The 11,418-nt window shown below is 45.3% G+C and overlaps 2 protein-coding genes across 2 annotated transcripts; one reads left to right on the top strand and one right to left on the bottom strand.

Annotated features, from left to right (window-relative positions):
• The first annotated feature begins 456 nt into the window (after positions 1 to 456).
• LOC135264663 (histone H2A.V) lies at positions 457 to 4,630 on the top strand. Its single transcript, XM_064353430.1, has 5 exons — positions 457 to 615; positions 3,263 to 3,340; positions 3,462 to 3,575; positions 3,777 to 3,906; positions 4,173 to 4,630. The coding sequence occupies exons 1-5, from the start codon at positions 613 to 615 to the stop codon at positions 4,232 to 4,234; spliced, it is 387 nt and encodes a 128-aa protein (XP_064209500.1). The 5' UTR covers positions 457 to 612; the 3' UTR covers positions 4,235 to 4,630.
• A 1,704-nt stretch (positions 4,631 to 6,334) lies between these two features.
• On the bottom strand, positions 6,335 to 8,835 carry LOC135264662 (homeobox protein vent1-like). The gene is made up of 3 exons (XM_064353429.1): positions 8,494 to 8,835; positions 7,668 to 7,918; positions 6,335 to 6,965 (listed from the first exon to the last, which is right to left on the bottom strand). The coding sequence occupies exons 1-3, from the start codon at positions 8,741 to 8,743 to the stop codon at positions 6,630 to 6,632; spliced, it is 837 nt and encodes a 278-aa protein (XP_064209499.1). The 5' UTR covers positions 8,744 to 8,835; the 3' UTR covers positions 6,335 to 6,629.
• Between the last annotated feature and the right edge of the window lie 2,583 nt (positions 8,836 to 11,418).

The raw sequence follows: 11,418 nt of genomic DNA, 5'->3' as shown, positions 1-11,418 counted from the left end.
GTCAGTGTTTTTGACAGCCTTAACAATGTGCAGATGCTGGCTGGGGAAAAGGTGGCAATTATAGTGTATACACCACATCTGAAAAAATATGCTAGATGGTGCGCATATTCAAAATTAATTAGATATAGGAATTTGCTTTTTTGGGTGTAACTCCAGTTGTCTTAAAATAACATTAATTACATTTGACAAGTAACAAAAGCGGACTTATTTTCAGATCAGCAACTATCATCCTTATTAGATTTAGATCTTCAAGCCAGAGTGGCTCATACAAAGTAATATAAATTAAGTGGAAAAGTTGTCTGGCTTCTCAATAGCATTAGAATTAGTTCATTTCGACGTCCATCAATCCCTCCAACCTTGTGGGTCCGTGTGCAAAAAAAAGACAGTTTAAGTCCATTTTGCGGTGGGGGATGGGTCGAATTATACAAACAATAATGCGATTGGCTGGAACGATTATTCAAACCAACATCAGCCGTTTCTATTGGTGGACCACTTTAGTCGCTACGGTCCTTTCGCACAGGCTCTCAGAAGGGTTTATTGTGTCTGTCCGTCTGGAGGCGAAATTTGTATCCGATTTCTCGATTCCAAAATTGAATTAAGAAAACTTTGAAAATGGTAATGTATTTCAATTTCTTACTACAGGTCCACGAAACTAATTATCGTGAACAAAGTAGGATGGGTGAGAATTATCTTAATAGTTATACTTAGCGAATTAGCTATAGCTATAGGTTTGTGGCAAATGAGCATTCTGACAGCATAGGTAGCCTGGCTTGCCAGTTAGTTCGTTAGTAAATGTATGAAAATACCAGCTAACTGGGTTGCACCATCAAATAAGCTTTTTTTTTCTTTTTTCGTGGACGTGGTGATAGCGAAAGTTGATGCTGGCGTTCTGGCTTTACCTACCTCTCAAACGAGCGCCTTTTGTCAAATCTACAGTAACTGCTACTTGACGTTAGCTGATATTGTACTGTATTGGGTGAGCTCTAATTGGAGCGGCTAATTGGCTAAACTGGGGTTCTGTTTTTTATGATTTGTTTTAGCAGTTGGGAGAATTGCTGTTTATAAATGTTTATATATGGTAGCTAAAGCATTTCCCCCCCCTTGCTTTGCTAACATTAGTTGATTTAGCTAACGTTATATGCAGTCTAGGTCAGGACTTCCAACTGCTTAGCTGGCTGAGCTGCACGTTTGCTATATAGCAAAGTTATTCATTCATTATTGCCATGAGTTTTCCTCGTGGTTCCTAGTGGTTTTTGGGCAAGTGGGGTTTCAAAAATAATTCTACCTAGCTTGACGTTGGATACTAAACGTGCGAGCCGTGCCTCACATATAAGTTAACGTTAGCGGTTTCTTTTTGATTACCAAGTTAGGTGGAAACCCGGTTTAAAAAAACTTAACGTTACCGGCGACATTCCTTCCTTCTGCTTATTGTAATGGATACGATCATCTATAATATGAATGAGTGCTGTTAAATGCACCGTTAACTTTACAGCTGTATCTCATCAGCTGAAGTAGCATGCTAACGTGCATGAGACTAGTTGCCTCCGTTGTGGCGGGAAAACCCGTGGCTTTTCTCCACAACTGAATTTAGTACAACTGCTAGTTTGCAAAATGGGTTACAGCGAGCTAGCCAAGTTACGGTCATTTGCATTTTGTATAATTGTATCGAGGCTGGCTTTCCTTGGCTTGCGCTGGTTATTTGGCACCAAACATTAGTTGGTATAAATGGTCCGAAGACTGTTTACTTTTCCTTTCAATTGCTGTCCTTATCTGACCTGGGGCAGCTAGCTACCTTAGTCGAATAGTAAGCTAATGTTATTACACAAAGTAAACCGTATATAACTTGAATAACGTAAACGTGCTTTTGATTGCAGGAAACGGATGCGTTATGTCAGATTTAGCAACGATAGCAATTTGCAGACCCGCCTAGCCCCTATTTCGCAAGCAATCTTTGACACATTGCTAGCTAGCTAGCGGGCTATCGTTACATACATTCCGTGCTGCTATTCGTTGGCATAGCAAATTTATTATCTAGCTATATTTTTGGGTACTTGGCTAATAGATACTCTTACCCAGAGCGACTTGGCTACACTTGAGTCTTTTTACGCGCAGTCCATGTATACAGATGGATATTTAAGTTAACGTTAGCTAAGTACCTTGCTCAAGGGTAACCTTAAAACGGCAGCGTCCACTTGGGACGCGTTTCTGATGGAATTTGCCTTTGCTGATTGGATTGCACTTTTCCCATAGCAGTAAAAAGGTTCTGCCTTAAAATACTTGAGTGCTCTTCCAGTATATGTAATCGTCGTGTAAAAATAAGACTACTGGCTACAGCGTTAGTGCTGTAGCCTACTCATAATATTCCTCTATTACTATTACAATTTGTCCAGGGGTCTTACATTTTAGTTGAGCAGATGCCCACAGTGGTTCCCTGTTATTCACTATTTTCCGGTTTGATTGTGACAGACATCGCAAGGATCAGATTGTTTTTTTTTTTTCTGAAAAGGTCTACAAAATGGGTAGTGTGGTAATGAGTCAAGGAGTTGTTGTTTTTTGTTTGTGTTTAAATTGCTTCTCCTACCTCAGTTGAAATGATCAAATGTGAGCAAATGAATTTAATAGGCTGCAAATTTCAAAAACGTCAGTTCAACCTACCTGTCCTGTGCTAATGGTGTGACTGCATGAAATCACAAGTCCATCCTTTAAAACCAGGGCTGTCAAACTGAATCCCAAGGGGGCTGCAGTGTCTGCAGGTTTTTGTGGTTTCCTTTCAAACAGCTGCCAGTTAAGGCCTTGAAAACAAGGTGTGTGGATTCCTTAGCCAATCAGTGACTTAATAAACAACAGCGTCTGTAGGTTTGAACTCCGGTCCTGGAGGGCTGCAGCGTCTGCAGGATTAACTCCAGTCCTGGAGAGCATGCTGGGTTTTGGGGTGTTCTCAGCACAAGCCGTTTCGTTTAAGTCATTGATTGGCTGAGGAATCCACACACCTTGTTCTCAAGCCTTTAACTGGCAGCTGATTGAAAGGGAAACACGAAAACCCGCAGACACTGCGGCCCCGTCGGGATTCAGCTAGACCCCCCCTTCTGCCATCTGACAGGTTGTGCCATGGCGCGTAGCGCTGTGCGAGACTCTTCCGGTGTGTGTGTGGTGTAGTGGGTTCTTCGGTAGCGTGCGATGCTAACGGCGCGATCTCGCTCCCTCTCTCCCTGCATTCGGCTGCGGCGGCGGCGTGTGTCTGGCGCTCCCGCGTCCCGACCAGGCCGGGGGCAAGGCGGGAAAGGACAGCGGGAAAGCGAAGGCCAAAGCAGTGTCTCGATCTCAGCGGGCGGGGCTGCAGGTAAGCTCCCCCCACCACCCACCATGGGGAATTATCCGGTCGTCTCACTGGAGACACCAGACACCCCCCCCCCCCCCTCGATCCTGAACAGTGGCCATCACGCTTCTCTCTGCCCCCGCAGTTCCCCGTAGGCCGAATCCACAGGCATCTGAAGACCCGCACCACCAGCCACGGGCGCGTGGGAGCCACAGCGGCCGTCTACAGCGCCGCCATCCTGGAGTACCTCACTGCTGAGGTGAGATGCGCCGTAAAACAGACCCACCTGTTTCAGACCTGATCTCACCTGTTATCCCTGGGCGGCAGTGTAGTATAATGGGTAAGGAACTGGTCTAAGGGTCACAGGTTCGATTCCCGGGTAGGACACACTGCCGTTGTACCCTTGAGCAGGGCACTTCACTAAGCATGGCGTCTGCTAAGTGCCTGTGTTGTGATGCAGGTGCTGGAGTTGGCGGGAAACGCCTCTAAGGACCTGAAGGTGAAGCGCATCACGCCCCGTCATCTGCAACTGGCCATCCGCGGCGACGAGGAGCTCGACTCGCTCATCAAGGCCACCATCGCCGGAGGAGGTCAGTCACGCTGAGTCCCGCTGCTCACACACACACACACACACACACATCCCACGTTCACGCACCACACTCGCACACGCCCACACCCTGCACGCTGGCGCACACACCCCACATGCACACGCACACACATCCCACATTCACGCCCCACACGCACCACACTCGCACACGCCCACACCCTGCACGCTGGCGCACACACCCCACACACACACACACACACCCCACTCGCTGTGCCTGCGTGTGAGGTTAATGCATGTTTGCCTCTGCAGGAGTGATCCCACACATCCACAAGTCCCTGATTGGGAAGAAGGGTCAGCAGAAGACTGCATAGGCTGGACCTCCGGGATCGCCCCGGATCGCCCCGGATCGCCCGGCTGTGCTCCTGTTCAGACAGGCCGAGGCAGGAACTGAACCGGAGAGCAGATTTTTTTATTTGATTTTATTTTTATTTTTTGTATTTTAAATTTTTTGTTCTTTTTTTATTGTAGTTAAAGATGAGTGATTGTTAGACTTTGCGTTGTAATATTATTAAAAAACAGACAAAAAAGCTAGGGGCGGGGGGTGGGGGGGGGGTTGGGAATGCAACAAATTTTGTGTTATTTTAGATTGTTTAAAGGTGTGAATCAACTTTTCATGTTGTGACCACAAATTTGTTTGATTTGGCGAGGGCTTTAAAAGTGTTTTATACTGAGAAATGGAATTGTTAAACCATTTTTTACAAACGAAAGGCTTTTTGTGTTCATTTTGTGGTACGCACACGTTTGATTTGCCGTCTTGCAGTATTTTTACTGTCATGTGACAACGACTGCTTGTCCTGAAAGTCTAGTTCTGTTTGGATTCTTCCTGTCAGAAACTAATCTCCACCATATTAGAAACGCTGAACTACCTCCAGGGAATATTCCTGTTTAAACGAGTGTATTTACCATTTGGAACGTGCACTTTTATGACAAGTGTATCCAATGCGTTACACGTTCATAATTGGTAAAGCAGAAGTAGGCATTTCTTTCAGCACAAGTGACTTGACTCAATTCTGCATGGCCAGTGTGTGAATGCAAGGCCAAGTGAGATTTTTTTATCTGAGATCTTGCTTAATGAAGCAAGCGTTCTGCTTCCGCTAGCTGTGGATACCAGTCCTGGGGCTTTCCCAGTTTGCCGAGCCACGGGTGGCGGGGTCTTGCAGGGACACAGATGTCCTCCCATCTGTGCTGTGTTTTCAGAATTGTGCCTGTGTTGCGTGATGTCGTTTATCACCGTGTATGCAGTGAAACTAAGCTTTCTCGCACACTGCGCCTCTGTGCTCGTGTGCAATCGCGTATGTAAATGAAACTCTCCCATCCACTGTATTCCCTGTGCTTCCAGTTCTGTAATAAGTTCTGTCCCGGTATAATTCAGAAAATCCACAGTGAATCTAGCTACTCGTTTCTTGGCACACTTGAGTGTAGCGACGATGAAAAGTGAGTCAGATTGCCTGTTCAGTCTGAGAATTCTGATGGAAAATTTTACAGCCTGTATCCAATCATAAGAGTTTTTTCCACAGATCATAAAAAAAGTATGGGTCAAGTGTACAGCATGTTTGGAAACTGAACTGAAAAATTAACCAGCAGTTACCAAGAAGCCTGTCAGTAATTTTTTGGGGGGGTGAACGTTCCGCAATATACTGCAATAAATTGATGCATTATGATCTGAAATTAAAGTACGACACTTCACAACAAAGGGACTAATGTGCAAAAATTACTGCAGCTTTCTGTATTATGTTTTCTAGAAAATTAACGTACGTGCTATATATTGCAGTAAATCCAATGTTCATAAGAGATATTTACTGGCTGTGTACCGTGTCCAGCGTGGGAGGAAAATTGTAATTGAGTTGATACACCAGCAGAGGGTGCTGCAGATGTTTAAATAGGGGAGCGTAACAGTTTCTCAGGAAATACATTCCAGTGTTGGTTACAATTTTCACCCCGATGCCCTCAAATCTATTTGAAATAAATTTGTTTAAAAATCACTAACCTATTGCTTAGAAGATGGAGCAAATGTACAGTCTGTAAGTGTTGAGTCTTCACCTTATACTTTGTGCCGATGTAAAAAAGTGCATGTGTTCTTTCATAATTTTTTGCTAAAGTGTTTTTCCCCCCCAGACATGTCAATAGAGGGGGATGTAGGATAGTTACTGGGCCTAAATTACCATTCCATCTGGAGACATCTTCTCTCCCACTGACTTAAATGGCTCATAATTACACACATTAGTTTTTTCTGACTTCTTTTTAAAGCACTTGACACACCGGGGTCCCTTAATCATCTCAATTAATCATTCTGTCAGGACTGCAGTTCCCAGTGTTATCTGAGAAGGTACTGTGGCTGCTGGGTTTTGTAGTTTGAGTGAAATTGCTTGAGGAAATCGGACTTAATGGGTACCTCAAAAAAATCGATGCTCTTAAAGAAATGCATTTAATTAAAATCGAAAAGACATCAAAATACATTTGAAATTGGCATTCTCGAAACCATGGACAGTCAGGCACAATATAGTTTATGTACAATATCATTTTTTAAATAACATTTATAACGCACACAGAACAAAACAAATCAAATGGCATAGGAGGCATATTGCACTCTTCCCTGTCTGGCAGAACTTGGGCTTTTCTAATATTGAGGATTAATGCTCTGGAACAGAGATACAGGTCTTTGGCTGACTGGTGGTGTCTTCCGGGGGGGGGGGGGGGGTGGTTGTTTTAGTAGTGGGTGGGGTAATAGTGGGGGGCCGTGAGGGTCGCACTGCCCGCAGCTGTGAACAGACTGGGCAGGCTGCTGTACTGGTGGTAAAGGGGATCTGTGGGGATGGGGGCGCCCCCCACAGGAGAGGGGAGGTAGTGCAGGCTGAAAGGCGGTGCGTAAGGGGTGGGGCTGTCCTGGGCGGGGTAATATCCGGGGTGCGGGACAGGCCCGAAAGCCTGGAGCTGGGGGTAGTGCAGCAGCTGGGAGGTCATCTTTGCCTGACAGGCCTGGGCCAGGGTGTCCTGCACGGTCCTCTTCAGCTTCATGCGCCTGTTCTGGAACCAGTTCCTAATCTGAGGGGCACGAAGAAATTACCATTACTGCCTGTGTTACATTACATTATATAATTACTCCGCGTGCTACATTACATTACATTTAATTTGCGGACGCTTTTATCCAAAGCGACGTACAATAAGCGCACACCAGAGGTCGTTGGAACAACTACAAAGCACCGGTCCGATAAGGTACAATACTTATGTTACAGTTACGTATTGCCATGAACACATTAAGTCCAGTTCACACAGTAAGCATAAGCTAGGTCGGTAATATCTTGAAAGTATAGTGTAAATATCTTTCACTCTACATATTAATTAATGGAACACTGTTGTAATTAATCATTCATTTAAGCAGTATAACTCTGGCACGCGGCTCACTCAGCCCCAAAAATGAAGCTCTGAAATCTGGCTTCAGTGCGCAATATTAAACGTATGTAGGTCGGCACAGATTTATTTAAATATGAATGCTGAGAAACAGGTTTTCTGGCCCAGAGCTAATCACAGCCATGCCCAGTGGAAATGATTGAGACAGCTGAAATGCATTTAATTTATTAGTTCGTTTGACAGGGGCAATGCACATTGCTAGCGTTTCTGCAGATTTTTTTTCTGTCAGCGTTTTACCAGGGACGCTAATTTCCATCTGTAGTCCCCGGGCTACCTGTCTTTGGATTGGACCGTGGACGTGCTGTGATGTCGTCACTGTGGCGTTCGCGAGCTCACCTGCTTGTCGGACAGATTGAGCTTCCTGCAGAGTTCGGCCTTGTCGTGCGTGCCCAGGTACGCGTTCTTCTTGAAGGCTTTCTCCAGCCGGTTGATTTGCTCGACGGTGAAAGCGGTGCGTGGCCTGCGTCCGGCGGCGGGGGACGTATCATGGGTGTCCCGCGGGGTTGCGGGGGAGAGAGAGCGCTCCCCTTCGCTCTCGTACCCTGACGTCTCTTCTTCTGTACTACTGCTGAAGCCTGGCTCTGTAGCTGAGAGATAGAGAGAGAAATGAGTTCACTGCACGCTAAATCAATCTGACGTTACAGATCATTCAAGATTTAAAAAAAAATGTAGCACTCTTTTATCGCTATGGGAAGCTAGGATCCCTCCAGTGATCAGTTAGTAATATTGAAGTAGTGTTTACCTAAAGAAGAGTTAGTATTTCATAATAAGTCTTCATTTAAATGTAATTTATTTAGTTTTAATTTAGTTTGTCTTGTTATTTAACTGGAAATGGCAACGGGCAAAAAACGTCTTATTGAATGTTCTGTGTACTGGGAAATATAAGAGATGAATTATTGGCATAGACTAAAATATGTCAGTTATTTGAATATTGTTAATGTATCATTGTATTCATATACATTTATTAAGCTAGTGAAGCGATTGGTGGTTTGTCTTCTGGTTCATGACCAACAAGAAGGGGGAAAAAAATGTGTACCATTATTTTTGGCTCATTCCCCTTGGCAGTTTTATGTAATTGTTTGAGGACATGAGACAAGGCTCGTCATGCGGCAATTTTTAGGAGACATGACCAGTGGGCCTGATTACAGAGCAGCAGTCTTACCTTGAGAGGAGGAGGAGGAAGAGGGGTTGGAGACGTGTCCCGGGGTGGGCTCTGGGTGCTGGGGGGCGAGGGTGCGCTGGTGCCGGTGGTCCCGGTGCTGGGTCTCCGAGCCGACCCGCTCCCTGCTGCAGTACAGCCCCGGCAGGCTCTCTGGGGGGGTCCCGGAAGTGCAGGGGTCCCCCAGCCCGGGCCCAGCGGCGGCGGCCTGGCTGCTCTGGGACAGCCACTCGATGGTGAAGCGCCCTTTCATCGTCCCCAACCTCGAATCCCAAAAACCCGATCCGACGTTAAATCCCAGACACCGCGGCTGCCTTCTTTCCACGGCGTTCCCAACTCCTTTTCTCCTTTCCTCAAAAGTTTGTGTAGTTCTGTAGGCAGAACAGAAGAATGTAGAATGCCTCTTCTTTTCACCTGGAATGAACGGAGTGTTTTAAGTCCCTCTGAGTTTGTCCGGCGGGTGGCTGGGGCAGCTTGGGGAGCCTCGATGCGTGTGAGCTGCACTGTGAACACCGTCAGTCTGGCTGCCTCCCTTCAGGTGGAGATTCGGGTGAATCCTTCGCCCCGGGAGCAGGGGGCCCTGGGTATTTATTACAGGGGGGGGGATCCCCTCTTCATTTACAATTCACTTAGCCGGGGCGGGGGATCAAAGGGAAACGTGCCTCCTCTTCCACTCCCACCCCTTCTGAGTTTTCACAAGTGTGGTAATTAAGACGTCTCATTTGGCTCTGAATGAGCCTATTAATTTCTGGCTCCAGTAAGTCTGGGGATGTCAGCCCCCGCCCCCCCCCCCCCTCAAAGAGTCTCCCTCCTTTCTTCCTACTGTCTCTTGTATCTGTTGGTGTTTGTATGTGTCTGTGGGTGTGTGTCTGTGTGTGTGTGGGGGGGGGGGTGGTTCAACCTGGCCCACTGCTGCTCTTTGTCAGTCTGTTGTCGACACAGTAGCAATGTGGCGCGCCGAGCCTCACATTACAGTGCGTTTAGCAGACGCTCTTATCCAGACCGACTTACGCACACTTGCCAGAGCCTGTTCATCAGTCTTTCCGGAGCTCCCCGAAAACTCAGCCCTAAAAAGGTCACGTTGGCGCACGCTTGGATGAATGGTCACCACGTGTTGTTTGTCTTTCTGTGTCGCCTGTTTTGCGGTGGTGACTGTGGTAGGGGCTCTGGGCTTTGTTTCTGTTGGTGCTAAAATGCATCACCATGACAATCATGTCCATGGCTGCTTTTTTCCATCTGCCTTCCTGTTCACATGGTTTTGAAGAATTGCCAAGCATTGCCTGCTGAACGTGGTTGAGCATAGAATTTGTACAACAGAATTTGACTTTTTTTTTGCGTATTATTTGTATAATCATTTATTTATTAAAATTTTGTTTGGTTTATTTATTTTCAGAGTAACTTTCAACACTTCAACATTTCAAATGTGACTGACATTTCCCTATGAGCCTGCTTTACTAAGGCCTTTTTCACATATGAAAATCTTTTTGCACACACTAAACTAATAACATGGCCACTGATTGGTCACGATATTTGTTTTGCACAAATCAATGGTTGTGTTATTAGTTTTTGCTTGTCCTTAAAGGTTTTGTATATGCTGAAGGTGTTAGTAAATCAGGCCCTAAGTTATTCAGTCGACAAGGAACAAAAGTAATTTATTTTGAGAAGGGCACAAGTTGCACTTGAATTGCCTCTTAATCAAACGCAGCGTTGATAGATCTGCAAAGAGGCTGGTCTCCTTTTTGAGCAGTCGGTGATGTATTCATCAGTGACACTGCAGATTATTCTGTGGTTGATCATCAGAGAGGGGATTAAAAACACACCATTTGCATCTTAAGTAAGGTCATTGTTGTGTTGCAGGCAAGCAGTGCCTTCTTATTGCGGAAACCTGGTTGGTAAATTCTAAATTGCACAAGAACGCTTTTTTACTATATATATATATATATATTTTTTTATAATTACATTTTTTTTTTTAAAGAACGATACAAGATTTATTTTTTCCGAATGGGACCCCTGCTGGAAAAACTAGAACCCGGAATAATGGTGGTGCCTCCAGGGCTGGGGTTGGAAATCCCTGTTAAAGGACCATTAGGGCCCTTTATAACAAGAAGTTCCGGTAAGGAGGTGATGTGTATAAGCTGCCTCTTCACACTTGGCCCGACTGGTCTAAGTAGGTATCAAAGCGACCCGGGTCCTTTGATGTGGGGGGATAACAGTTAATGAGCTATTAGCCACTACACAGGTCCACACAGGGCTGGGAGACGGCAGTCTGACTGGAGGAGCCGGAGGGAAGGCGCCTGATTGGTCGAAGTGAGATAACAACGTCAATCCTGGCTCAGGCCAGAGGGTGCTAATTACCGCTAACATCGCTAAGAAAGGCAGACATCGTGTGCGCTCTCCTGGGTGTACTACTCTCTGTCTGTCTGTCTGTCTGTCTGTCTGTCATTGAGCAGGGTTACTGGGGAAAGAAAGAAAAGTTAAGAAAATAAACATATCATTAGATTTTAGAGCTGCTGTACTGTTGAGGCTGGAACAGCAGTCGTCTTGTTAATTGGCCAACTGGTGATTAAGCCGATTAATTTCAAGAACAAAAAATCTCTGATTAACAATGCTTATGGATCTTAAAAAAAGATTTTTTAAAAATCTATCCCCACCCCTTGAAATTTATTACCTGTACATCTCAGGTATCAAGCAACTTGTCTGTCGAAGAGTCAATAAACTGATCTCTGATCATTTTCTTCCTCATAATTGGAACTAATGGATATTAGAGATTCTCCAATGGTGGTGATGGACATTTCCAGTCTTGTAATTTCATGCTTGTTAGCAAATGAAAAAGTATGAAAAGACATAGGCCTTCCACACGCAGTAGCTAATATTATTAGTCATGAGACTTCATTGCTGTAATAACATTTATGGGCTGCCATAATTATG

This window comes from Anguilla rostrata, chromosome 10, assembly GCF_018555375.3.
Source record: "Anguilla rostrata isolate EN2019 chromosome 10, ASM1855537v3, whole genome shotgun sequence".
NCBI classification, from domain to species: domain Eukaryota; kingdom Metazoa; phylum Chordata; class Actinopteri; order Anguilliformes; family Anguillidae; genus Anguilla; species Anguilla rostrata.
This window is presented reverse-complemented; position numbering and strand designations above follow the sequence as displayed.

Coding starts and splice junctions, on each gene's coding strand:
- LOC135264662 (XM_064353429.1), bottom strand. CDS start 8,743: ATGAAAGGGCGCTTCACCATCGAGTGGCTGTCCCAGAGCAGCCAGGCC. Junction 7,919..8,493: donor TTCCTCCTCCTCCTCTCAAG/GTAAGACTGCTG, acceptor TCTATCTCTCAG/CTACAGAGCCAGGCTTCAGC. Junction 6,966..7,667: donor TCAATCTGTCCGACAAGCAG/GTGAGCTCGCGA, acceptor CGTGCCCCTCAG/ATTAGGAACTGGTTCCAGAA.
- LOC135264663 (XM_064353430.1), top strand. Junction 3,576..3,776: donor TGGAGTACCTCACTGCTGAG/GTGAGATGCGCC, acceptor GTTGTGATGCAG/GTGCTGGAGTTGGCGGGAAA. Junction 3,907..4,172: donor GGCCACCATCGCCGGAGGAG/GTCAGTCACGCT, acceptor TTGCCTCTGCAG/GAGTGATCCCACACATCCAC.